At 37.1% G+C, this 27,681-nt stretch overlaps 5 protein-coding genes across 7 annotated transcripts; 2 read left to right on the top strand and 3 right to left on the bottom strand.

Moving 5' to 3' along the window:
• The first annotated feature begins 6,553 nt into the window (after nucleotides 1-6,553).
• On the top strand, nucleotides 6,554-8,098 carry LOC115956517. Its single transcript, XM_031074869.1, has 3 exons — nucleotides 6,554-6,785; nucleotides 6,921-7,344; nucleotides 7,489-8,098. Exons 1-3 carry the CDS (start codon nucleotides 6,554-6,556, stop codon nucleotides 8,096-8,098), a joined length of 1,266 nt encoding a protein of 421 aa, XP_030930729.1.
• Nucleotides 8,099-8,399: 301 nt separating this feature from the next.
• Nucleotides 8,400-9,004, bottom strand: LOC115957927. Its single transcript, XM_031076268.1, has one exon. The coding sequence runs from the start codon at nucleotides 8,733-8,735 to the stop codon at nucleotides 8,466-8,468; it is 270 nt and encodes an 89-aa protein (XP_030932128.1). The 5' UTR covers nucleotides 8,736-9,004; the 3' UTR covers nucleotides 8,400-8,465.
• Nucleotides 9,005-11,037: 2,033 nt separating this feature from the next.
• LOC115954700 lies at nucleotides 11,038-25,116 on the top strand. 3 transcript variants are annotated; one of them, XM_031072625.1, is made up of 6 exons: nucleotides 11,038-11,214; nucleotides 11,349-11,415; nucleotides 11,497-11,568; nucleotides 11,911-12,020; nucleotides 12,252-12,316; nucleotides 24,265-25,116. In XM_031072625.1, the coding sequence occupies exons 5-6, from the start codon at nucleotides 12,308-12,310 to the stop codon at nucleotides 24,943-24,945; spliced, it is 690 nt and encodes a 229-aa protein (XP_030928485.1). In that variant the 5' UTR covers nucleotides 11,038-11,214; nucleotides 11,349-11,415; nucleotides 11,497-11,568; nucleotides 11,911-12,020; nucleotides 12,252-12,307; the 3' UTR covers nucleotides 24,946-25,116. The 3 variants fall into 3 exon arrangements, 1 of the variants encoding a protein (XP_030928485.1); XR_004083943.1 differs by lacking the exons at nucleotides 11,038-11,214; nucleotides 11,349-11,415; nucleotides 24,265-25,116 and adding an exon at nucleotides 13,282-13,625; XR_004083942.1 differs by lacking the exons at nucleotides 11,038-11,214; nucleotides 11,349-11,415; nucleotides 24,265-25,116 and adding an exon at nucleotides 12,612-12,740.
• On the bottom strand, nucleotides 13,667-14,373 carry LOC115954702. The gene has a single exon (XM_031072627.1). The coding sequence runs from the start codon at nucleotides 14,096-14,098 to the stop codon at nucleotides 13,829-13,831; it is 270 nt and encodes an 89-aa protein (XP_030928487.1). The 5' UTR covers nucleotides 14,099-14,373; the 3' UTR covers nucleotides 13,667-13,828.
• On the bottom strand, nucleotides 16,342-16,969 carry LOC115954701. The gene has a single exon (XM_031072626.1). It carries the CDS (start codon nucleotides 16,734-16,736, stop codon nucleotides 16,467-16,469), a length of 270 nt encoding a protein of 89 aa, XP_030928486.1. The 5' UTR covers nucleotides 16,737-16,969; the 3' UTR covers nucleotides 16,342-16,466.
• Nucleotides 25,117-27,681: the final 2,565 nt, after the last annotated feature.

Raw genomic sequence — 27,681 nt, 5'->3', positions numbered from 1 at the left:
TCAATAAATTATTAATATATTTTCAAAGTGGTTGTACTAGTACTCACTCTTCCAATTTCTATTACAAATATGGAACAAACATTTCACTAATGAATATTATCAAAACCAAAATTTTCAATAAAATGGAAGACGATATTTTCAAGAACTGGTTGATTTTGTATATCAAATAAGAAGCTATTGCAAAATTTAGTACAAAGTTAATCATATATGATTTTGAGAATTTAAAAGAATTTCCAATTTCAATTTAATATATCAGAAATAATGATCAGTAAGAAATTTCTTAAGAAACAATTATTTATGTTTTTATTTTGTTTATATTTCGTTAATACTAAATAGATAATTTCGTCTTGAATTTTAATGTATTTCTTACTAATCAAAAAAAAAAAAAAAAAATTGTTCTTGTGTTGATATTCTCAAAGACAAATTTCTGGTTCCATCCTAAAATGCCCCCCCCCCCCCTACTTTTTTTAAATGATTTTTTTTTTTCCTTAAGTAGAAAAAATTAAAAGTTTTATGTTCTGGCCTTTGGCCCTCAAAATTTTACGAGCCCCTTTCTTTCAAAACGGAAAATGTGTTGAATTTTCTAAATTATACTAATATTCAATAGGTTCTAACCCTCAAGAAAGCAAATGCAATACCCTTATATTAATATCTAACCCTCCTAAGCAACAAATTCTGGCTCCATCCTTACGGTTGACGAACAAGGTAGCAATTTTCATAAAATGCTTATCCGCTTCTTGTCATTGTATAACTCATCCAAAACTCTACCAAACTATACATGGCAAAACAAGTCAGAATTTCCTGGCCCGGTCCAACTTGACCTGACCCGACCCGTGACCTGAACCATTTTAAAAAAAATTGGAAAAAAATATAATAAAATTAAGACAAAATTGGTTTAATTGTGAGTTTTAAGGAAACAATTGAGACCATTACATAATTGCATGCAAATGAATTGAAAAATGAATGGTTGAGACATTTTGTAATGAGTAAAGATTTTTAAATATCAAATAACAAAGTACATGCCAAGATAATTTGGTCACAATAGAGTTAAAAACATATATTTAAAATTATAGACATGTATGAGAAACATTCATAAATGTAAAAAGAGTGAGGCCAATGTATCAATGAAATTAGCATAAATTATGAATGCTTAGGTCTATTTTTTTAACAATTCATGTCCAAAATAAATGGCTTTTCAAAATAAATTATGATATTTTCAAGAGTGTGTGTTGCTTAATAATGACATGATATTCATAAAAGAGACAATGTATAAATAAGTAAACAAACTTTAATGTATATTCTCAAATTGAAAGAGGGTGTCAACTACAATTGATAATAGATTATAAAATTAGTTTTCCAGATCATAAATTTCATATATATTTTTATTCCTTGTCAAATTAGTTATCCAATAAGGCATTTGTAATTTTTTTTTTTTTAAATGTTTTGGGATGTTGACATTGTGTAGAAATGAAACTTGTGTATTTGTTTTACTTATCCTTTGTGCTATTTTGTTTTGGTTAGTAATGTTGGGATTGGTATAATTTTAAAATTATTGAACAAGTATTAAGTGAGAAATTCAAAGTAATGCATTTTACATTAAGTAATTTGCTGCTTGCCTTTCCAAACGCCAAATATATATTGTTTTCTTAAAAAAAATTCATGTGAAAAATACGAGTCAACCCAATTGACCCAACGCATTTTCTAACCCGCATAAAATAACTCATTTTAACCTACAACCCATTTATCCGCAACCCAACCCGCCCATTTGCCACATCTAACCAAAACCCCCCTTTACATTTTCTAATTGCAACTTATTTTCTCCAGTAGAGAGGGAAATTGCACTTTAAAGAAAGATTTTAATCATGTTCCTTGAAACAATTACTCTAAGAACATTCATATTGGTGGAGCCATAAATTTAGCAATATGGCTTCACAAAAAGCTACTTTATCTATTTTACCTTCTTACTTTACAATTCATCCAACATCAATAAATCTATATTTTTAACTATTTGATTAAAATAATATAAAAAATTCATTAAAAAGCAATGTAAACACAACTAAAAAATATTTTTTAACTAAAAAGTAGAACACAACAATTTAATATTTTATTTTATTTTATTATTTGCATATGAGCTGCCGTGCACAACTAATTTTAGCTGTGTACAGTAGCTATGAAGCCAAAAAAAAAATATAAATTTGGCTCTACCAATATAACTTTTTAACACCACCAATCTTAGTGCCCCTGATAAATAAAAATCATTTGAATATTTCTCAGTTCTGCTTTATCCTGTTCAAATTCGGCCAAATATAACATCAAAAAATAATAATAAAAATCCTCCAAATTCAATTCATTCTATAACCCAAACATGCCTATATAAAAGAAGATAAGAATCAAAGAGGAACATATCACAAAAGAAGAATACTCTAAAAAACTAAACGCTCTCTCCCAAGTAGGAGTCTTTTCTCTTGAAATTTCTCGAGCACTCTCTCTACCTAGATAGTAGATATCCTTTCTCTGGCAAATGTTAGGTTCTCTTTTCTAATCTCAACTAAAGGTAATCATCCTAGGAAGTCAATCGGCCGTGGAGGAAGATCTAATCGAAGAACTCAAGCACATGAAGCTAACAAAAGAATAAGAAACACAGATTGCGGTATCAAGGGAAGGCAGAAGGGAGCTGATCGAAGAGTGCGAACTGAGTTTGGTAGGAAGATTACTGTCAGACAGAAAGCAAAATCTGAGAGCTTTGAAGAGCACGCTGCGATCGGCATGGAAAACAAAGTCAGATTTGAGGATTGTGGATGTAAGGAATGATACTTACCAGTTCAAATTTTCAAGCGAATATCAGATGAGATGGGTTGAAACTAATGGTCCATGGAATTTTGAGAACAATCTCTTGCTTCTCAAAAGGTGGGAAAAGGGGATGACAGCAAATAACATCTCCTTTACCCATTCCCCATTTTGGCTACAAATTTGGGGCTTGCCATTCAATATGATGTCGAAAAGAATTGGAAGGGACATTGGCAATAGCATTCGAATTTTTATGGCTATGGATTCGAAATTAGGGTCTTCAAATCAAGCGAAATTCATGAGGATCCGTGTGAACATCCCACTGGATAAGCCACTAAGGCAGTGCGGTGTTGTGGCTAGCCCGGAAGGGGAGAAATTTCAAGTCTATTTCCACTATGAAAAACTTCCTGTATTTTGTTTTCTCTGTGGAGTAATGGGACATGATGATCGGCATTGTACGTGCTTGGAAAGGCAAATGGAAGAACTTCCTTAGTATGGTGATTGGTTGAGAGCTTAGGGAGGAAGTAAGATGGGCAGTCAAAAGAAGGATCAGACGAAGACAATGGTAACACAAAGCATAATTCAAAATCTGGCGGCGATAGGACAAAATGCATCATCGGAGAGGGTAGGAAAGGGAGAACAAGATGCAGTAAGGAGGAGCCAGGAAACAAGCGGGAATCTCAAGAAGTAAAAGGTCAGTAGAAACTCTGCTATTATGTCAGATAGTGATAGTGATTTGTCAAATTCTTTATTTCAAATTCAAATTCAAAATAGCCAAATTGGAGAAATAAAAGTAGGAAGGGTGGGCCTAGGAAAAGAAAAGGCAGGTAAACAAATGTCTGGGCCAAATGGAAGTATTGACCAAGAGCAGTCAATCAGTAGTAATATTTGGGAACCATCAGTGGGCCAAGAGTACATAAAAACTGCAAAAACTGAGGAAGTAACTAGCCCAATAAAAGCCCAAAAAGATCCAGTTGGAGAACAGAGAAATAATAAAGAGATAGAAAAAGCCCAAGGTAGAAAAGGAAGGTGGAAGAAGCTAGCCCGGGGTCAGACAGTAAGCAATGAAACAGCAATGGAATTCAATGATAGTACAGTGGGGATAAAGCGTAGTCTCTGGGCAGAGGAAGAAGAGGAGGAAGGCATGTAGAAGAAGGCACGTGCAGGTGAGTTAATTTCTCTTAACTTAACGATGGTGGCTGCTAGGCAGCACCGCTGAGAGCCATGAATTCCTTAAGCTGGAACTGCCGTGGAATTGGGAATCCCCAGACAGTTCGAGCGTTGCGCGATTTAGTGCAACAATGAAATCCCAAAATTGTCTTCCTTATGGAGACAAAAGCAAGTGTTAGAAGGATGACAAAAGTAAAAGAAAGGATTGGTTTCCCAAATGGTTTAGTTGTCCCTAGTGAAGGTAAAAGTGGTGGAATTTCCCTATTGTGGATCAGAGATATGGAGGTTGAAATTAAAAGCTTTTCGAGATTCCATATTGATGTGATTGTAACTAATCATTCCTTGGACCTCAAATGGAGACTTACGGGGTTTTATGGGAATCCTGATACAAACTTGAGAAGAAAGTCCTAGAATCTCCTTAGAATGTTGAATTCTCAATACCAGATGCCATGGATGTGTATGGGAGATTATAATAAAATCCTGTCAGCAACTGAGAAATGTGGAGGAACAAAAAGATCTCAAAACTAGATGGAGAGCTTCAAAAATGTAATTAATGAATGTGGTTTTCAAGATATGGGGTATGTGGGACCTAGTTTCACTTGGTGCAATCAAAGATCTGATGGGGAGAGAATTCATCTTAGATTGGACAGGATGTTGGCTACAGCTGATTGGATGGAGCTATATTGTACTTCAAAGGTATTCCACATAGTGGAATCGACTTCGGACCACTGTGCTCTCTTACTGACTGACAAACAAGCCTCACCCAACCGTGGAAAGAGATGATTCCATTTTGAGGTAGCTTGGATCAAATATGAAAAATGTAGAGAAATCATTCAGGAGGTATGGAAGAACCATTTTGGGCTGCAATCTTCAAGTGGGCTAGTAGAAGGTTTAAAAGACTGCGCAACTAGATTAGTAAGATGGAATAGTTCTGATCTAGGCCATATTCCATGGAAAATTCAAGAAAAAAGAAGGAGCCTTCAAGCTATAATCTAGGCTGATCTGGATAGGAACAATGGGGAAGAAATTGACAGGATTAGCAAGGAAACTAATGAGCTCTTCGACGTGGAAGAAATGAAATGGCATCAAAGATCAAGGGTTCAGTGGTATCAAAAAGGGGATAGGAATACCCAATTCTTCCACTACAAAGCATCCTAGCGCAAGAAGAAGAATGCAATTAATGGGCTATGGGACAAAGAAGGAAAATGGTGTGAAGGAACGGGGGACATTGCTAATGTAGCTACTGACTATTTCTGGGAGTTATTCACAACTTCATCCCAACTAGAGATAATGAGGTGGCAGAACTGATACCAAGGAAAATCACTAAAGAGATGAATGCACACCTTACAAAAGAATTCCACAAGGAGGAAATTTTCCAAGCTATCCACAGTATGCATCCGACAAAAGCCCCAGGTCCCGACAGTATGCTTGCTATCTTTTATAAAAAATATTGGGATATAATTGGTGATGATGTGTCTGAAATAATCCTTAATATTCTTAATTCAAATGCACCAATGGCAGATTTGAATAAAATGAATATAGCCCTCATCCCCAAAATAAAAAACCTAACCAAAATGACCTATCAGCCTATGCAATGTTTCTTATAAGATATCCAAGGTTCTTGCTAATAGGCTTAAACCTATTCTATCCACCATTATTTCTAAAAATCAAAGTGCGTTTGTTCCTGGCAGACTTATAACTGATAATGTTCTTGTAGCTTTTGAAATTATGCACTATTTAAAGAAAAGAAAGGGGGGGGTGGGGGGAAGGACAGCTATATGGCAGTAAAACTCGACATGAGCAAAGCTTATGATCGGGTTGAGTGGGGTTTTTTAGAAAAAATAATGAAAAAAATGGGCTTTGATGATAAATGGATTAATCTAATTATGAAGTGTATATCTACTGTCTTTTATGTTGTACTTATCAATGGGGAAGCTCATGGATGTATAACCCCTACAAGGGGTTTGCGTCAAGGAGACCCCATCTCTCCATACTTATTCCTCCTTTGTTCTGAAGGTTTTATAGGATTGATAATGGAGGTAGCTAGGAACAAAAAGCTCTCTGGAATCTCAATATGCAGAGGCAGCCCAAGAATAACCCATTTGTTGTTTGCTGATGACAGCATTTTGTACTGCAAAGCATCAAGAATGGAAAGTAGGGAGCTTGTAAGCATCCTTCAGAGGTATGAAGAGGCGTCAGGTCAAAAGATAAACACAGACAAATCATCTGTCTTTTTTAGTCAAGATGCAGATGAAGGAACAAGAAGTGAAGTGAAGGAAATTCTTGGCCCAATGCTTGATGCCCATCCGAAAAAATACCTGGGGCTTCCATCCTTAATTGGTAGATCAAAGAAACAAATTTTCAATGAAGTAAAGGAGAGGGTGGGGAAGAAGCTAATGGGATGGAAAGAAAAAATGCTATCCATAGGTGGAAGGGAGATTCTAATAAAAGCAGTAGCCCAGGCAATATCAACATATACAATGGGATTTTTTTGCTCCCAAAAGGGTTATGTGAAGACATTGAAAGAATGATGAGAAATTTTTTGTGGGGACAAAGGCAGCAAGAGTCTAAGATTGCATGGGTTGGATGGTCTAAGATGTGTAAATCAAAATGGGAAGGTGGTATGGATTTTAGAGATCTTCATGCTTTCAACTTGGCGATGTTGGCAAAACAAGGGTGGCGAATGTTAGTAGATCCATGCTCACTGATGGCTCGTTTGTACAAAGCAAAGTACTTCCCTAACAGTGATGTCCTAAGTGCAAAAATAGGGAGCAACCCATCCTATGCTTGGAGAAGCATACATCAAAGTCTAGAAGTATTGAGACAAGGTACAAGGTGGAGAGTTGGAAACGGGAAGTTGATTCATATCTAGGATGACAAGTGGCTGCCAACTCTTTCAATATACAAGGTTGTTTCCCCACCAAAAGATTTTGGAGATTTTCCTATGGTATCTGCACTTACAGATACGGATACAAAACGATGGAGGAGGGATAGACTGGAAAATATTCTCCTGCCTTTTGAGGTGGAAACAATACTTAACATCCCTATTAGTTATCATCTTCCCGAGGACTCTATAATCTGGTTGGGTAATAAGAAAGGGTCATTTTTAGTGAAAAGTGCTTATTACGTGGCTAAAAGGATCCTAGAAAAAGAAGACCATGGTGAATCTTCTCTGGGTGATGTGTGTGCTTCGCTATGGAAGAGGATGTGGCACTTGAATATTCCGGGAAAAATTAGAATATTTGCTTGGAGGTTATGTATGAATGCAATTCCCACATTGACCAATTTGTTCAAAAAAGGAATCCAAATGGATGTCACGTGCCCCATTTGTAAAAAAGATCCTGAAACAGTTGAGCATGCCATTATAAGTGTTTCTGCTAAGGCAGTGTGAGCTAAATGGATTGACTGCCCTATCAGAATTCTTGATTGCAGTCTGGATGTTACTGATTTGGCTCTCAACTTGATGAACCAGGGAACTCAAAGTGACCTGGAGAAATTTTTTGGGGTGGCCTAGTCAATTTGGTATAATAGGAACCAGGTGGTGAATGAGAATGGTGGTGTTGTTGCTGAACTTGTTTGGGGATTGGCTATCCGTTTGATAGAAGACTTCAAGGAGGCAAATATTCAAATAATAGAGAAAAAAGGGACAAAGGATAGGGCCTGGAAACCTCCTCCTAAAGATGTTTATCTTATAAATGTGGATGGGGCAATACCAGCTAAGGAAGGGAACTCTGGAATTGGAGTCATAATTAGAGATTGGAATAATCAAGTTGTTGCAGCTTTGAGTAAGCCCCTTTCGGGTAGATTTGCAGTGGAAGAGACTGAGGCAATTGCTATGGAGCAGGGCATTGTTCTCGCTAAGGAGTTGGGATTAAATCAAATCATCTTGGAAGGAGATTCAATGCAAACTGTTCAAGCAATATGCAACAAAGATGTGTGGGGAGTTGCAGGCCATATAATTCATGGCATTTTGGAAGGAATGAATGGTTTTATTTATGCAGAAGCTAGATACATTTGCAGGAATAGCAACAAAATAGCCCATGAGCTAGCTCAACAGGACAAAAGATCAGGAGAGGAATGTAAGTGGTTTGATGAGGTCCCTGAGAATCTAGCAAGTTTGTGTAGGCTAGATGGGATCTAATGTTTTATGTATGTCTTTCTTTCCTTTTCTTTTGGCTTTGCTGTCTGTGGTCTCTGTTGGTGCTGTGTCCTGCTATTGTCTTGTGGTGTTTTCTGCTCTGTACCTATTCTGTCTTTGATTAATGAAATTTTCAGTTTCAAAAAAAGAAAAAAAAAAAAGAGGAACATGTCACGCATATACAAATATTAGCAATTATAGCCAAAAATGACTACAAAAGTTGAATACTGGAAAGCTCCGACTGCTGTCTTAAATCGACCATTAGTAAAATGAAATTGGTAGGGATAAGGATAACAGACAAAAATTTGGGATGAAGCAATTTATATTCATTCAAAACGTGGCCACATATTCACAAGAAGTGTAGGGGGGATCAGTTAGGACCCCAACAACTCAAATACATGACTTTTCTCAAAGACTCTTCACTCTGCTTTAGCTTCTCGTTGTTCACTTTACTAGATATAGCCGAGGAAGACTGAGCTGCGAGTTTCTTGGCTTGATAGTATGATCTGATATTGTTCTTCGCATGCTGGTGAAGTGACCTTAGAGGATAGTTCCATCTGCAAACACCTTGGTCTTTCAAGGCCTCAACTGCACCAATACTAGCTGCCACCATCCAAGAAGCTTTACTTGTTGCACTCATATTGCTTTCTTGCTCTAAATTGGATCTGAAATAAATGGGAATTTGGAAGTTCGGAAGATGTAAAATAGACTTTGGGTTTCGAATTTTGATGGTGCCCAATGTAAGGAAATGGATCTTATATAATGTGTGAAGATAGTGGCCGGTGAGAAGATTTTGGGAGCAAAACTATAGGCAGTTTTGCCAGCAGTTTGGGAGAAAACCCTGGTATTTGGACTCCAAAACCATTTGCTCAGCTCATACGGTCACTCAGGACAGACAAAATAATGGAGAAGGAACCAACTAAGACAAGTGGGTATGACAAATGGATAAAAGAAATGATAGGTGGGGTTGCTATTACTTGTTTTACATATGAAGCAGACTTCAAGGGGCTTGCTTTCAAGTTTTACTTTTAACCTTTAACCCACCAATTCGATCTAATCGAATCCAACCTACACTCGGGTTAATTTTTCATGGGTTGAGTAGAATTGGGAGTAAATCTTTTGAAGCTTGAGTTTAGGTTGGCAGAATTTTAGCCAAACTAATCTAAAAGGGTCCAAACCAGACTGTTAATAATTTAAATACAGGCATGACTTAGGTACAGTTCTTTTCTTAAAATTTTACTATGTAGATTTTTTCTCATAAGATGGAAGTGTATTTTTTAGTTAAGTAACCACATAATTAAATCCTAAGAGGGGACCTAAGGAATAACACCCAAAGTACCGTACCTAAATTTTGTCCTTTAAATATTATATGCTTTTTAAATTTATGGGTAAAATACTATTTTGGTTTTTAACTTTACTAAAAGTTCATTTATCATTCTTAAACTTTAACAAATTTTTTTTCTCTTAACAATAGAAAAGTTTGTTTTTCATTTCTAAACTATTGAAAATATTTTACTTTCATCATTAAACTTTAAAAAATTCATTTTTCATCTCTAAACTATTGAAAAAATCTTTTCATTTCTTTTTCATCCCTACTTTTGTCTCTAAACTATTGAAAAAAAACTGTTTACAAAGTTTAAGGATGGCAAGAGAACTTTTCAAAGTTTAGAAATGAGAAATAAACTTTTGGTAAAATTTAAAGACCAAAATAGTATTTTACCCTAAATTTATTGTACTTTACTTTAGGGTTGTTTAAATTTGTAGTTTTGATTTACTTTAGTATTTTGAAGTTAGTAGCTGAATGAAATCCACCCTTCTGTTTTATTAGGCCTAAGAAAATTGTCACAGTTAAAAATCACACAACCTAACCCGATCACTACATGTTGTGTAGGGTTGGGGATTTACAAACTCAAAGAGTTTGAATTAGGTTGAAGAGTACCATAAACCCAATGCCCATATGATCAATGCACACCCATAATATAGGAGAGGATATATTATGAGACCACCCTTTGATTAAGGCCATGTTTTGCCATTTTTGTTAGTATTAAAGGGAGGTCTTGGAACATATAGATGCATGGCTTTTAAAAAAGCAAATCGATTCCATCATTTGTATTTGAAAATTTTTAATCCTGATTATAAAAAAATGTTCAACATTTTGCTAGGAAAAAAATTAGTGAAACCTAGTGTAAACTATAAAATCTAGAGGTCAATTTTAATGTTGTGATAGTAAAAGGTTGTGTCAAATATCTCTGATGCTGGGGTCTGTTTGAGTTAACTATTTGTAAAAGCACATCAATATGATCAAATATACTGTTTTAGAAAGCCAAAGGTCTGAAGTTTTGAAACTATCATTGGAAGAGAGAGAGGTTGGCGTTAGCTAGCTGAAGGGCTAAAGTTTTGAAACCGTGGAACACAGGTAGAGCAAAAGGAGGGGATATAGAAAGGGTTGGTGTTATAGAGTAAAGGCGATTAAGAATGGGTTTGGGCGTTATGGTGGACAGCATTTTGATAGTCCTCTGTTAGAATGTGGGGAAGGGGAAGGAACACGGTTTGTGTGAGAAATCTGCTGTTAGAAGGTGGGGAAGTGGAAGGAACGCTTTTTGCGTGAGAAACAAAAGGAAGGAAATCCAAGAAATTTTAACCGTGATTTTCTAAGGGTTTTCGGTTGAGAAGGCTTAGGTTTGGGCTTTTATGTTAGAAATAAATTTAGAAAAAGTGGGCTGCTGGAATTAAATTTATAGGAAGTGGGCTTTATGATAGACATAGGCTGGAAATAATTGTAGTTTTATTAGTATTTTAAAATTGATAAAAACTATTTTAAAATTGTAGGATAAATTTAGGAAAGAAGATGGGAATGACATGGCTGCTGACGTGGCTCAATGTGAGCGTAGCAACATTAAATGCTACGCTTCAGCTTTTAGTAATATATTGACTAGGTGAGAGCTATTGAAGAGGGGGCAGATTTCAAAGAAACAGACATCCTCGGCAATTAAGATGGAGTGCTGATATGCTCCCATGTGTAACACTGGATCTCAATAATAGAACAAATATTGCAAACTTCAGTCAGTTTGCTGATCGAAAAAGAACTTATGAGGTCCAAGGTGTGACTATGACTGGGTGTATGTCTCTCAATTTCTGGCTTAATATTACTGCACATCTATTTTATTAAGTCCTTTTTTATATGAAAACTGGGGTATAAATCTATTCAATTATTTTAAAGTTTTCTCTTTCTTCTTTTCCCCTTTGGTTTCAGGTTACTATGGTGAGAATTACAAAAAGAGTCATTAATACTTTACTTTGCCAGAATATATTTTAGCAAGGTGGTTAGAAATTTACGATTAGTATGTCTTGATTATGTTCAATTCAGTTTTATGTTACATCAAGGCATTTGTTATTTGCAGCTTGGGAAAAATGGCATTCTAAGTGTGGATGCACGTCCCTTAGATGCCATAAATGTGGCAAATAGATGCAAGGTATATATTTTCCATAGATTAGCATTGAATTTGGTACAGGTCAATTTTGCACAATAATGAAATTCAGACTTTCAAGTTCAAGACAGTTGAAGTTACCTTGATGTGAATGGAGTTTCCAATTGGTGGTTTTTAAAAAAAAATAAATAAATAAATTTAATAGGCTATTGTTTGGGTGTGTGTGTGTGTGTGTGTCATGAAATCTGACAGGGACTGCACAACAATGCCACCCCCTTATCCCTCTTGACGTCCTTTGAGACTTCAACAGATCTAATAACATTCCTTGGTTATGTATGAATGTTTCTTTAAAGCTTCTATAATCAATTTAAAATTTGCTTTGTGCAGGCACCAATATTTGTAAGTAGACAAATTGTCTTGGAAGATGCTGTTAAAATCGGTTATGGGATGGGCAGAAAACGTGATACTAAATCTACTTATGATGTGTCCCTTGACAGGTATTGTGCACATAGTTTTTTTTTTTTTTGAGAAATATTGTGCACATAGTTGGGGGCCTTATATTTACTATCATCTGTTATTGTTGTATCTGGTAGCATAAGTTGTTTCTTCTCCAGTGCTGCAGATGGTCTAGATATACTGTCGGACCTGCTTGCTTTTTTATCTATTTATTTAAATGTTAAAATTTGTATAATGGGTTTTATTTATTTTGATCATTATGATATTTGCAGGTGAATATCTTTGCAGTTCTTGCAGTCGCTAATTTTTTTTCCCTCTCCATCGCAACATGAAGTTTGTGAGTTTTTTCCTGCATAATTAACATATATGAACATAGCTAGCTATGTACCTATTTCTCTGTTTATATGATTGAATTCCTGTTTCGGGTGATTCAATTAATTTTGTATTTTTTTTTCAGACATGTTTTGAGAAAAGATGCGGGTTTTATCTTTTCACTGTGTCATATAGTCCATATACCTAGGTTTAGGAACATATTGTGTGTATCATTGAAATTCTGCAGACATGTTTGCGCAAAGGTGGGGGGTTTTCTATTTCCCACCATGTCTCATAGTTATTGTATATAGATTTTTTAGGATGTCACTCGATTGTCCCATGGACCTTTCGGCTTTTGCAATCTTCTTTCCTAATTAGGTGGGTGTAAAAGTTTCCCACTTTCAAGAATGTACTTCTTTGGGTTCGGAATTTTTTGCTAGAAAAAAAAACACAAAAAATCAACAAGCCCCTTGATGCAAATAATTTGATTTATGCAATTCCTTGGTACAAAACTGTTAATAACTTGCACCTGTGGAATGTCTTTATTAATTTATGCAGTTCCTTGGCACAAATTTAAATTCACAACTGATGTCTATTACTTATAATTCAATGTAAGGATTAGATTAATAGTATTGGTTCTTTTGATTGCTGGTTTTTTCCCCTCTTTTATTACTACCTCTTTTGTGTTGTGGGTCTTATATGGGTCTGTTCATTTTTAAGTATTTGGCTTAGGATAGACAATACTTGAAGTAATTGTTATTTTTTATATATTACACGTCATTACATAATATTTATATTCTCACGCATCGCGTGGGTCTGCGGCTAGTCTTTTATAATAACTAGGCGCATACCCGCGTTTTGCGCATGATAAATTTGTTTATGATAGTGTTATTATTATATATTATTAATTATTAACTTTTTTCTATGTATTGCTACTCAAGCTGCATTATATATGTGTTGAATTTTCTAAATTATACTAATATTCAATAGGTTCTAACCCTCAAGAAAGCAAATGCAATACCCTTGTATTAACATCTAACCCTCCAAGCAACAAATTCTGGCTCCATCCTTGCCGTTGAGGGACAAGGCCGGGTGACAATTTTCTTAAAATGCTTATTATCCACTTCTTGTCATTGTAGAATTCATCCAAAATCTACCCAAAAATAAATACCTTTACATTTTCGTATTGCAATTTATGTTCTCCGGTGGAAAGGGAAATTGTACTTCAAAGAAAGATTTTAATCACGCTTCTTGAAACAGATACTATAAAAGGGGTAAATAAAAATCATTTGAATATTTCTCAGTTCTGCTTTATCCTGTTCAAATTCGACCAACATGTCACGAATATACAAATATTAGCAATTATAGCCAAAAATGACTATAGCAGTTGAATACTGAAAAGCTCCGACTGCTGTCTTAAATCGACCATTAGTAAAATGAAACTGATAGGGATAAGGATAACAGACAAAAATATGGGATGAAGCAATTTATATTCATTCAAACTTGGCCACATATGTACAAGAAGTGTAGGGGGGGATCAGTTAGGACCCCAACAACTCAAATACATGACTTTTCTCAAAGACTCTTCACTCTGCTTTAGCTTCTCGTTGTTCACTTTACTAGATATAGCCGAGGAAGACTGAGCTGCGAGTTTCTTGGCTTGATAGTATGATCTGATATTGTTCTTCGCATGCTGGTGAAGTGACCTTAGAGGATAGTTCCATCTACAAACACCTTGGTCTTTCAAGGCCTCAACTGCACCAATACTAGCTGCCACCATCCAAGAAGCTTTACTTGTTGCACTCATACTTCTTTCTTGCTCTAAATTGGAACTGAAACAAATGGAAATTTGGAAGTTCGGATTATGAAAAATAGATTTTGGGTTTTGAATTTTGAATTTTGATGGTGCTCAATGTATGGGAAGGGATCTTATATAATGTGTGAAGATAGTGGCAGGTGAGAAGATTTTGGGTGCAAAACTATAGGTAGTTTTGCCAGCAGTTTGGGAGAAAACCCTGGTATTTGGACACCAAAACCATTTGCTTTGCTCATAGGCTGTGCCTTTGAATTTGGAGTTTTGGACACTAGAAAGAGACAGAAGCACTAATAAAGAAATAAATTAAAGAGACATGAGGGCATGACTAATGGATAAAGAAAAGGTTGGTGGGGTTGCTAGCCCTGTTTGTCTTTGTCAAGTAATAAAAGGAGGTCTGGGACGTGGCAAAATAGGCAGGCCAGGTCGGTCGGGCCGACGGGGTTCGGGTCTAAAAGTGGGTCATTTAAAAGGGGTTAAGAATAGGTCGGGCCAATGGGGTTCGGGTCTAAAAGTGGGTCATTTAAAAGGGGTTAAGGTTGCTCCAGACAATAGTTTGGCTTTCCAAAAAAATAAAAACTCAAAATAATAAAATGATATATTTGTAAAAATAGACGGTAGGAAAATATTTTAAGAAATAGTTCAATTTTTGAGGTGAACATATTATCTTTAATAAATTTTACATAATAAATTATGAGTTATAGTATATTACAAAATAATTATATATTCTCACACATCGCATGGATTTGTGACTAATAATAATATTATAATAATAATAATACTTATACAACAATGTAGTGTGATAAAGACTTTTGGATTAAAAATTCTCCCCCCCCCCCCAACTCTAAAATGATTGTTTGGTACTTGTTTATCTCCCATGAGTAAGATAATTTTATAATTGTGTATTATTATTTATTAGATTTTTATATGCTATAGTAAATTTTCAATTACAAGATTTAAATCATCAGTTTAATAAACATATAATAGAATTGCTTATTCCTAACTTTGAGAGAAAATTGCTTATTCTTAATTTTGAATTCTCGAAAATCACATGAATTCTATTAGAATTGATAATATTTGTTTGCCAGTTGAAATTTATATATGTAAGAATTCAAAAATTATGAAGAAAAAAAACTAGTATTGAAAATGAAACTTCACCATTATGAGCACATGTAGTTGGACATCTGCACTTCAAAAAGTAATTGTTAAATGCTTTTTAAATCATGCCAATGGCTACTCCAGAATCAGGAATCAATAAACTATTAATATGTTTTCAAAGTGGTCGCACTAGTTCTTATTCTTCCAATTTCTATTGCAAATATGGAATGAACATTTTCACTCAAAAATATTATCAAAACTAACTTTTTCAATAAAATGGAAAACAATGTTTTGACAAACTTGTTGATTTTATACATCAAAAGAGAAGTTGCAAGGTATTAAGAAACAACTATTCGTGTTTTTATTTTGTTTATATTTTATTAATACTAAATAGATACTGTATTTATATTTCATGTATTAATTCGGTTTTGAATCTTAAGTATTTCTTACTCTTTTTTTGATAAGCTTAATTATTTCATACTTGAATTATAAAAAACTCTGTTCTTGTTTTGACCCTCTGAAAGACAAAATTCTGGTTCCATCCATAGGATGCCCCCCTCTTTTTGATTTTTTTTCCTTAAGTAATAAAAAAAAAATTAAAAAATAAAATTTATATTCTCGCCTCTGGCCCCCAAAATTTTTTGAGCTTCTTTCTTTCAAAACGGAAAATGTGTTGAATTTTCTAAATTCTACTAATATTCAAGAAATCAAATACAATACCCTTGACCTTGTATTAATACGCAACAAATTCTGGCTCCGTCCTTACTGGTGACAGACAAGGTGGCAATTTTCATAAAATGCTTATCTGCTTCTTGTCATTGTAGAACTCATCCAAAACTCTACAGAAACCCCCCTTTACATTTTCTGATTGCAATTTATTTTCACCGGTAGAAATCAAAGAAAGATTTTATCACGTTTCTTTTATCAGGTACTTTAAAATGGCTAAACAAAAATCATTTGAATCTCTCTCAGTTCAGCTTTATCCTGTTCAAATCCGACCAAATTCAATTCATTCTATAACCCAAATATACCCATAAAAAACTAAGATAAAAACAAAGAGGAACATGTCACAAATATACAAGTATTAGCGATTCTCGGCAAAAATGACTATAAAAGTTGAATACTTAAAAGCTCCGACTGCTGTCCTAAATCGACCATTAGTGAAATGAAATTGGTTGGGATAAGTATAACAGACAAAAATTTGGGATGAAGCAATTTATATTGATTCAAAACTTGGCCATATATTTACAAGGTGTAGGGGGGATCAGTTAGGACCCCAACAACTCAAATACATGACTTTTCTCAAAGACTCTTCACTCTGCTTTAGCTTCTCGTTGTTCACTTTACTAGATATAGCCGAGGAAGACTGAGCTGAGAGTTTCTTGGCTTGATAGTATGATCTGATATTGTTTTTCGCATGCTGGTGAAGTGACCTTAGAGGATAGTTCCATCTACAAACACCTTGGTCTTTCAAGGCCTCAACTGCACCAATACTAGCTGCCACCATCCAAGAAGCTTTACTTGTTGCACTCATACTGCTTTCTTGCTCTAAATTGGATCTGAAATAATTGGGAATTTGGAAGTTCGGAAGATGTAAAATAGATTTTGGCTTTCGAATTTTGATGGTGCCCAATGTAAGGAAATGGATCTTATATAATGTGTGAAGATAGTGGCAGGTGAGAAGGTTTTGGGAGCAAAACTATAGGCAGTTTTGCCAGCAGTTTGGGGGAAAAACCCTGGTATTTGGACTCCAAAACCATTTGCTTAGCTCATACGGCCACTCAGAACAGACAAAAACAATAATGGAGCCAATTCGGACACTAGTGGGGATGACAAATGGATAAAGAAATAATATGTGGGGTTGCTATTATTCGTTTTATTATGAAGCAGACTTTTGAAGGGGCCTGCTTTCAACCCGCCGATTCGATAAATTTCGATGTAACCAAATCCTACCGACACTCGGGTTAATTTTTCAAGGGTTGATGAATTGAATTGATAGTAAATCTTTTGAAGCTCAAGTTTAGGTTGGCGAGATTTTTAACCAAGTGATGGACCCAATCCATTCTATTAATATTTTAAAAATTATATGCTTTTTAAATTTGTTCATTAAATTTATTTCCTTCTGTTTTATTAGGCATAAGAAATTTTTTTTTTTTTTTTTAGAGTTTCAACTTATGGTGTCCGCTCCTGATAATAACTTTTTATTATCAGAGCAAGACACTAATTAGTTTTTGGTATAGGTGGAGATTAAACCACATATCACTTTTACAACCATCAAAAACTTTACCAGTTGAGCTAACTAGAACCCAGAGACATAAGAAAATTGTCACAACTAAAAATGACACAACTTAACCCAATCACTTCATGTTATGTAGGGTTGGGAATTTAAAAACTCAAAGGGTTTAGATTAGGTTGAAAAGTACCATAAACCCAATCCCCATATGATCAATGCACGCCAATAATGTAGGAGAGGCTTATGAGACCACCCTTTGATTAAACCCATATTTTGATTTTTGTAAGTAATAAAGGGAGGTCTTGGAATGTATAGATGCATTGCTTGTAAAAAATAAATTGATTCCATCACTGTAATTGAAAATCTAAAATCCTAATTAAAATAATTTTCAACGTTTCATTAAGAAAAAATTTAGTGAAAAGAATAACCCAGTATAAACTATAAAATCTAGCAGTCAATTTTAATTTTGAGATAGTAAAAGGTTGTATCAAATCATCTCTATTCATTGGGTCTATTTGTAGAAGAACATTTTTTTTTTAATTACATATAAGTGTTTGTTCAAACTCATGAGAAAGGTGGTATTTTTGTCAAATGAGTATTTGGAGAATGCTTGTCTAAAACTATTGTTTCAGGTGCAAATTACTTAAAAGGACTAAACTACAACACCAATATTTGGTCATAACCAATCTAAGACTAAGTGTTTAATTTTTAAAAAATTAAAATTAAAAAGGTTACACATGGAGAGTGAAGACACCACGCCTTGAGAAGTAAGTATTTGACAATTATTTTATAGTTGGAAAATATTTTCTGTCAAACCAAACACGGCCTAAAAGAAAGAATAGTCAATGCTTCATTTGGTTGGATGGTGGAGATTGGAGAAAAGATAAAAGATGAAGAAGTTGTGGTTAAAGGCGTCAATTAGTAACTGAGCTTGAGCCATTCAGGCATGAGCAGGTTCTTGGTTGAGTAAGGCAAAGAGAGATCAAAGAACAAGTGCATGACGACAATGATGTAATATAAATATAAGGAGAAGTAGAGGTGAAATAGAGGCAAAGGTACAACAAGAACACTAAGGGTGTGTTTGGTAGAGGGATTTTAGGGAGGATGAAAAAAAAAAAAAAAAAAACCCTTTTTGGAGGGTGTTTGGTTGGGAAGGAGAGAGGGAAAAGAAAGGGTGGAACTTGGGTGTTTACTCACCGAGCTCACCAAAAAGTTTTCCCCCCAAAATGGGGAGAAAACTGTTAAGGGGGAGGGAGAGTCTGATTTGTTTATTGACCAAGATGCCCATGTGCAAGTGCACATGGGCTTTTGTCCAGTATGTTGGCCTTTTTTTGTCCCCAGATCCAGTTTTAAGGTTTTTTTTTTTTTTTTTTTGTGTGTGTGCTTATGAAAGTTTAATGTTGAAGCTAAAATATGTGGCCTAATATATTGCTAAAAAAGTGAATAATATTGTGGTAAGGGGACTCATTTATAGAACATAGTTAGCCTAATAATTTTTCCTCAAAAAAAGAAGAAGTTAATCTAATAATAATAATAATTTTAAGGACACAATTTGGCTCTCAAACCCAAAGAAGCTATGCAATTAGGTCCAAAGAGTCCAATACAATGAATTTGTAGAGAGTGGGTTGGAAGACTGGGCTTTAACGAGTTAGACAACAAGCAAGGTGGATCCAGATGACCAGAAAATGAAGATAGGCTGGTTTAACTTAAAGAACATCGTCCTTGGCACAATCCGAGGATATCAGTTCTTATTTATTTCTTCTCAAGTCTGATTACAAGTTCAACTTTTGATTGCTACAGTATTTTTCTCTCAATTTCTCAATCGCAACTCTCATTGCCTTCTTCCTATTTTATATTATCCATTTGTCTTCATCTTTGCCCTCCACGTATAGATTAAATTATTGGTGTTGATCCCTATCACGTCAGCCCCATCCTGAAGTCTCTAAGTAGTAGTTGTAAGACTGAAAACTACTGTTCAGGTATCACTTCCTCATTAATGCGACCAGAAAGTTAGCTGCAGAGCATTCAATATGATGGTAGTAACTTTCCCTTAGATATTTCTCAGCTCCTATTTGTCCTATACGTTCACAAAGCGTATCCTCATCAATAAAACTTTCTAGAACGTCACCTTGGACAACATAACACACCTTTTGACCTCCACTTCATTAGCTGAGGAAATGCTCCTCCTCGGCATACTTACCCCATCTTTTATAGTCATAACTTACTCGTGAAGTTCAAAGTCTTATATCTTCCCTACTGTTGATCTGTCCTTGGACCACTGAGCCTCTTCGGCCAAGCCCAAGACCCAACATATATTTTTAGGCCCTTTGTCCCCACAATAGCCCCTCAAAATTCCGTTTTTTTCCTCCTATCCTAGGAGAAAAATGGGGTTTTGACTTTGGAGAATGAAATCCATTTGTTTCTCTGCTTTCCACACGTGATAGTATCACTTTGCTTGTCTCGTAATAGTTCCTGATGCTTTGAAATCCGCAATGTCTCATTAAATGCTCTAGGCGGCGTTTTGTTCCCTACATCCTACAGTGAGATGTAGATCCTATGGCTGGCGTTTCTCCTCGAATTTTGGGTAGGATAACTCTCACTCTATTCCACCTTCTATATAAGGTGCCTAAGGGGAGTTATTTCTCCTCATTTTACAAATTCTCAAGCTCTCCAAAAGTTCCAAACTCTCAAACTTTCAAGGCTTCCCAAGTTTCTAAATCTTCCAAGTCCTTTTCTAAAAAAAAAAAAAAATTAAATCTTCAAGAAGTTTAGGAATCAACACACGTGTTTATTCTCGTAAGTTCCTTCTTCTTTAGGTTCTTTTCTCCTCAGCCTTCTATTCTGTTTCCTTTCCTTGAAAATTTCTTTCATACCCCTTTAGCATGCCTAGATGGGTAGATTTAAGCATCTTGTAGACTCTTCTGCCGGTATAGAGGGCTTCAGGGCTAAGTACCACATTCCATAAGGAGTAGCCTTGTTGTATTATGCTCCAAATCGGGTGGTTACAGATAGAAACGAAAGGGAGGTTGTCATTCCTATGATAGCTTTCATAGAAGGAGGAATGACACTTCCTATGGGTTGGGTAACCCGAGACTACCTAATTGCTCATAGGTTGTGTCCCCATCAGTGTAAACCTAACCTCTTTAGGATTCTGGGTTGTGTAGATGCTCTCAACGAGCACATGGGGCTAAACCTCACTTGGCACGACGTCGTCTGGATGTACGAGTGCCACTTGCTTGGAGATCTCGGATACTACCTTAAGTCTAGATCCTCGGTGATTAGGATTGTCTCATGCCTCCCTAAATCCAACAAGGGTACGAAGGATGATTTCCTAATAGCCTCAGGGGATTGGCACAACGGTCTTCACTACCCAGTCCTAGAGGGAGAGCCAGGTGAGGTGCCTTAGGTTTAGGTTTCCCTTCTTTCTTTATATATGGGCATTAGCTTTGTGATTTCACCACCATTTTTTGATTTTTAATATTCTGTTTACTTCTAATGGAGGTATTCGCTGTACTAAACATGTCACTTTTTTTCAAACGTATTTATAGATTAAAGATATGTAGCTCCTAGCCACAATCTTGTGAACTTCGCTGGCCTTAACAAAGTGTTGAGGTCCGAGGTGTTCGTAAGCGAGGATAGACAACTGAGAGCCATCCATCTTATACTCGATTTTGAGCCTCTGTCGAATCAATTCCAGGAGGTGGGTCGCGTCATAAAAGCCAGTGATCCCAGGCTAGCTCAAATAGACATTTCAATGCCCGGTTTCTTAGCCCGAGAAGACCTGCCACCCGTTGAGCTACCCCTCCACCGTTCTCCCCGTGAGGTAGCGACTCCGAGAGAAGAAACAACCTCCTCTCACCTACCACTTGAGGCTAAGATAGATCAATTTCATTTCGAGGATGAGAAAGAGGAGCAAGGAGAACAGGTGGTTCAAGTTTTGGACTCTGAGGACAAGCTAGACAGAGTTACTACTGTATGCCCCCTCGACCTTGTAGTTGCACATATAGACGATAGTTCGGAAGACGAGGAGGAAGAAATGGCCTTGAACTAGAGAAAAGGCTTGAGGGACCTCGTCGTGGGGAGGAAGAAGGGGTCAACATCTAAGGATACCCCAAAGTCTCAGCCCCTCCCTTCTCTTCTCCCTCCCCCTCTTATCCCCATAACCAGCCTGCTCGCCATCCCCAACCTGAAGAAGAAGAGGAAGGAGAAAAAGACCGAAGAGGGGGAGGTGGTTCCACCAAAGGACCCCAAGCAATAAAAGGTAGCCAAAGACAGAGGACGAACCTCTTCGATGGAAAGTAAGGAGGCCAAGCACTCGGCTGACATGCGCCATCCATCTTGGAATCCCTAATTAGAGTTGGATGGTGCAGCGCTGCCCTGGAACTCCTCCATCAGGGAGTTCCAGGGAGGCCACTCCTACCACGTGGTCGAAACTCTATAGCATCCTCTCCTACTCCCTAAGGACATGAATGCTTTAAAATGCATAAGGCAACTAGAGCTCTTCTTGTCCTTAAAGAGGGACCTAGCCATGGTGAGTGTTAGGACATATGTGATTCACCTGTTAGGAACATATGTTACTATTTTATGTAATTGGCTAATCTTTTGACAAAACGCACTTTACTTGTATTTGGGTAGATCTAGGATGTGTTTAATACTTCGAGAAACATGTTGTTTAAGTCTAGTATTAAAGCCATGAAGATTAGTTTAAGTTTAGTATGAAGCCATGAAGATTAGACCAAGAAACAAATGAAGAAAAGTTGTTCACTAAAGCTGGATAGATAGCTCGACACCTGCGGACAGATAGCTCGACAGCTGCTCGACACCTCTCGATAACTAGGCTATCTATCGAGCTCTTCAGTTGATTGTTATCACAATCTCGACACCACTCGATAGCTGGTGGATCGATCGAGAAAACTCTTGTCTCCTCGACAGCTCCTCGATAGCTTCTCAATAGCTGTATCTGTCAAAGTTTAAAGCTCGACACATCCTCGATACCTCCCTATCGATCGAGGTTACAGGAATTCAGATTTCTAGATTTGATTTTCGGCCCAAGTTTTTGTATTTGTGTAGGGTTTATTTTCTCACAACCCTAGACCAATATAAGGCTTATTTTGGAGGCCGTCACATGTGAGAATACAAGGAGAACGAATGCAAAAGGTGATCGATGCCTTATTCTCTCTGAAAGAAGCTACTGCGTCTTTACGCCTTAAGGTTTTGTAACCAAGTGCTTCTTGATCTTCATTGTTGATGAAGTGAAGAACCTTGCAGCCAACAATCTACTTCTAGTTGGTGATTAAGTCGCATACTGGGATCCGCGCAATTAGTTAGTCACGTACTGGGATTCGTGCAACAAAGGGTGGCATTCATATATTGAAGAGTTCAGAGGTTCTGAAGCAATAGAAGATTTCTACTGTGAGTTCATCTACGGGGATCGTAGATGATAGGCCATAAACTGAATAACTCCTTGTGATAGAAATTAATTAATTAATTAGTCAAGTTATTAATTAATCAATTTATCATACGAGCGCATGGTAGCACAAACAAATCACTAATAAACTAATAATGCAGCGGAAAATAAATAACACGGTGATTTGTTTACGAATGGGGAAAACCTAACGGCAAAAACCCCATCGGGTGATTTTCAAGTCACCACTCCCGAAACTCCACTATTATCACAACAAGCGGTTACAAGTAAAGGAATCCAAATACCTTACCAACCTACAGTTGAACCCTTACCCCAATACCCAATTGGATTTGTTCTATAGTGACAGTTCTCCTTTTAGATGCACAACTCCCAAGTATGTGACTAACCAATTTAATGAGCGGATCCCAGTATGCGGCTTACTTCTTTGCACGAACCCCAGTACGTGACTAACTCCACAGCAACCCTTTGATTGTTGTAGTTGATTTGCAGCAGTTTCACATAGAAACACCAATAAGATCTTCAATGTTGGTGCAAAAGACTTTGCTTGGTTACAGAACCCAAAGGCATACAAGAAACGCAGTAAGAACTCTTTCTTCTGTAAGAGGAGGCTAGGGTTTCAAAAAGAAAACCTTATGAAACTCTCTAGGGTTAGGTTTTTCTTTTTCCCACCTCCTTTAAATAGGAGCTTAATGGGCTCTCCTATTCCAAATAGGTTTACATAAACCTTGGGTTTTCCTAGTCCAATAAGGATTATACAAACCCATAAACAAATAGTCTTTTAGAATAAAACGTTTCTGGCTATAATCTGAAAACCCGTAAGCTCGATAGATCGAGACATCTGTCGAGCTTTAATGAATCTCGACAGATCGAGCTTCTGTCGCGGAGGTATCAAGACCTGCAGATTGCACTTTTCTTAAGCAGTTCTTGAGTAATCTTCATGTCTTCAATTTAACAACTTGTAATGATCATCTTGAACCTACTCAGATTTACCCAAATACAAGTAAAGTGTGTTTTGTCAAAGGATATGCCAATTACATAAAAAAAATGTCCCCCATAGTAGAGTCTAGGGACAAAGGTTTTGTACTAGATTTGAAACTTCTCTCTACTATAGTGGATTGTTTTTCGGGAAGGTTTCCCCCCAGGTTTTTTTATTGTGAACCTAGTTTGCTTCATTGGTTTTCCTAGGTCATCATATCTTGTCTTATTTATTTTTCTACTGCATGATTTTGACATGATATTGATGTTTGTTTGTTTTAACAAGTTTTATTCATAATAAATCTAATTAACAACATAGGTTTAAAACTTGTTAATTCTATCAACCGGGGTCTAAATTTCCCAACAGTAAGCTTCTCTTTCTCCTTTTTTTTTTTTTTCCTAACGTACTCCTTTGTTGCCTATATGCAGGTTATCCAGGAGGTCTCCGTGGCCGAGGAATGGGTCAAAAACGTGTGGAACGAAGCCAGGGTTGAAGCCAATCTCCGTGACAAGGCTGATAAGGCCCTGGGTGCTGCCAAACAGAAAAACCAAGAGCTTTCAACCCAGTTGACAACCGAAGAAAAGGCACGTAAGAGCATTAAGGCTGGCTTGAAAAATGCCCAGGACCAGGCTGAAGACCAGCGCAAAAAGCTCTATCACATTGAGATAGAGCTGGCCACTCAGAAACAGTTAGTCTTGGAGCTAAGGGCAGACCTACAAAAGGCTAAGGAAGCAGCTCAAACGGCCAAGGAAGCTTCTGAGACTTTGGAACAACCATCCTACAAGCGTGGGGTGCAAGAGACTGAGATAAGGCTAACAGATGAGCTGGCGGAAGTAAGTAGAGACTACTGCAAGGAGGTGTGGGCAGAAGCGCTCAACCGAGCAAAAGTCCCTGCTACTTCTGAGTGGAGGCTTGCTGAGAACACCTTCTTCCTAGAGGACATCCGAGAGGTTCCAGCAGCGCTCCCTCCTCCCGCTATTCTTACTTTTCCCCCTTCGGAGCAGCCCTCCACCACTCAAGCTTCCCTTCCCCCTTCCGAAGTCTCTAAAAGGCCTAACAAGGAGGCTGAGGTGGCCGAGGGCAAGGAGGCTGGCCAGTGGGGTCCTTAGCCTAAGGATAAGGGCAAGGGCGAGGAGGCCAAAGTCCTGCCAAAAGCCAAAGGTAAAGAGGTTGCCCCTGAGATCAAGGACGCTGACTCCAAGGCCAAGGATGCTGCTGCCAAGGCTAAAAATGCTAACTCCACAGCCAAGGATGCTGATCTCAAGGACGACCCACCCCGTGCTAAGGCATAGTTTTAGGATTTTTCCTTTATTTTTTGTACTTCTTCTCTTTTCTTTTTTTGTGGCAGTTTGCCACTATTTGTAATGTATCCTCCTTTTCCTTATTTAATGGAAAGATATCAACTTTGGCTTCATAAATCTTTATTTTCCTTGCAATGTTTCTCTATGGTTGGTGTGATTTTTTTAAGTGCGGATACCCACACTATAACAAAAGCTAGTAGTAATAATTTGCCATTAACTGAAACAAATTATACCCATATGCATGGTAAGAAGAGTGGTTAAGTCCTTAGATGCAAATGAAATACTTAGTAGGAAAAAAGGGTGCCTGAGGTATCTCATTTTAAGAATTTCTTACTACATTACCCTTGGAATCCTTTAATCAGGACCTAGGGTGAGCTTTCCAAGTGTTAATTTCCCCCCAGGCTTGTGAACCAAGGAATCCGACACATCCATAGTTCTGTTTAACACTTAGAAAAAAAAATGAAGTATTAATTTACCCAAAGCATGTGATCCGAGAGACCAGGCATAACTAAGGTTCTGTTTAACAATTAGTGAAATAAACTGAAGTATTAATTTACCCAAAGCATGTGGTCCAAGAGACCATGCATAGTTAAGGTTCTGTTTAACACTTAGTGAAATAAACTGAAGTATTAATTTACCCAAAGTATGTGGTCTGAGAGACCAGGCATAGCTAAGGTTCTGTTTAACACTTAGTGAAATAACTGAAGTATTAATTTACCCAAAGCATATGGGTTGAGAGACCAAGCATAACTAAGGTTCTGTTTAACCCTTAGTGAAATAAACTAAAGTATTAATTTACCCAAAACATGTAGTTTGAGAGACCAGACATAACTAAGGTTCTGTTTAACACTTAAGAAAATAAATTAAAATATCAATTTACCCAAGGTATGTGGTCCGAGGAGCCAGGCATGATCGAGATTCTGTTTGATACTTAGGAAAATAATAGGACGCATGATGCATGATGTAATAAACCAAAACATGGTAAAGAAAACTTTCATTAATAATAATACCTTCTCAGGTTGTTTACATTCCAAGTGTGGGGTACAACCTTTTCATCCAAATCTTCAAGATAATATGCCCTGATTCTAGCCACTGATGTGATGCGATTCGCATATGGCCCTTCCCAGTTGGGCCCTAACTTTCCCCATGCTGGGTTTCTTGTCGTGCCCAAAACCTTTTTTAAAACCAAGTCTCCAGGTGCTAGTGGCCTTGATCTTACATTTGAGCCGTACCTCTGCTTAAGCTTGTGTTGATAGTACGCTAGCTGAACCATGGCATTTTCTCTTCACTCTTCAATTAAATCTAAACTATTCTCCAATAGCCTATCATTGCTGTCTGTAGTAAAAGAGCTTGCTCTCAGTGTTGGAAATCCTGTCTCCAAAGGAATCACAGCCTCGGTCCTATAAGTCATTAAAAAGGGGGTCTCCCTAGTGGACCTACAAGGTGTAGTCCGATATGTCCAAAGGACGTGTGGCAACTCTTCCACCCATTTTCCCTTTGCGTCATCCAGCCTCTTTTTGAGTCCACTCACTATGACCTTATTGACAACCTTGGCCTGTCCACTCCCTTGTGGATATGCCAGGGTGGAATATCTATTTATTATGCCCAGGTCACAGCAATGCCTCCTAAAGGCTTTGCTATCAAATTGAAGACCATTGTCTGAGATGAGTGTATGAGGGATTCCAAACCGAGTGACAATATTTTGCTAGATCAATCTCTTGGCATCCATATCCCTGATATTCGCTAGTGGTTTAGCGTTTACCCATTTGGTGAAGTAATTCATGCCGACCAGCAACCATTTCTTATTCCCTACTGCCTTGAGGAATGGCCCCACAATATTTAAGCCCCATTGAGCAAAAGGCCAAGGGCTGGACAGAGGATTAAGGGCACCTCCTGGTTGGTGAATGTTTGGGGAAAATCTCTGGAATTGGTCACATTTCTTCGCATATTCTTGTGCTTCCCTCTACATATTTGGCCATCAATATCCCTAAGTGAGGGCCCTATGAGATAAGGACCTGCCTCTAGTATAACTTCCACAAATCCATTCATGCAACTCTTCTAGGAGTAGCTCCACTGCCTCAAGATTTATGCAAAGCAAATATGGTCCAAAAAAAGATCTCCTGTTCAACTTTTGGTCCTCTGACAGCCAAAACCGAGGAGCCTTTCTCCGTACCTTGTCGACCTCGGATTTACTCTCGAGCAAGATGTCTTCCTTAAGGAATAGTACAATAGAGTCTATCTAGCTAGGACCCATCCTAATATGATGAATATGAACCTCGTTTCTCCCTACTTCATTAGGTTTACACAAGTCTTCTACAAGGATCACTTGAGGTAAAATTTGCCGAGGAGGTTGCGAGCATGGCAAAAGAGTCAGCATGTGTATTTCTACTTCTAGGGATTTGCAATAAATTAAAAGACTCAAATACTAACTGTAAGTGTCTAACCTGGTTCAAATATTTCTGCATTCTGAGATTTCTGGCTTCCAATTCTCCCCCTACCTAGCCTACAACCAATCTCGAGTCTTAAAACATCTCCACTACCTTT

The sequence above is a fragment of the Quercus lobata genome, chromosome 8, assembly GCF_001633185.2.
Source record: "Quercus lobata isolate SW786 chromosome 8, ValleyOak3.0 Primary Assembly, whole genome shotgun sequence".
NCBI classification, from domain to species: Eukaryota; Viridiplantae; Streptophyta; class Magnoliopsida; order Fagales; family Fagaceae; genus Quercus; species Quercus lobata.
This window is presented reverse-complemented; position numbering and strand designations above follow the sequence as displayed.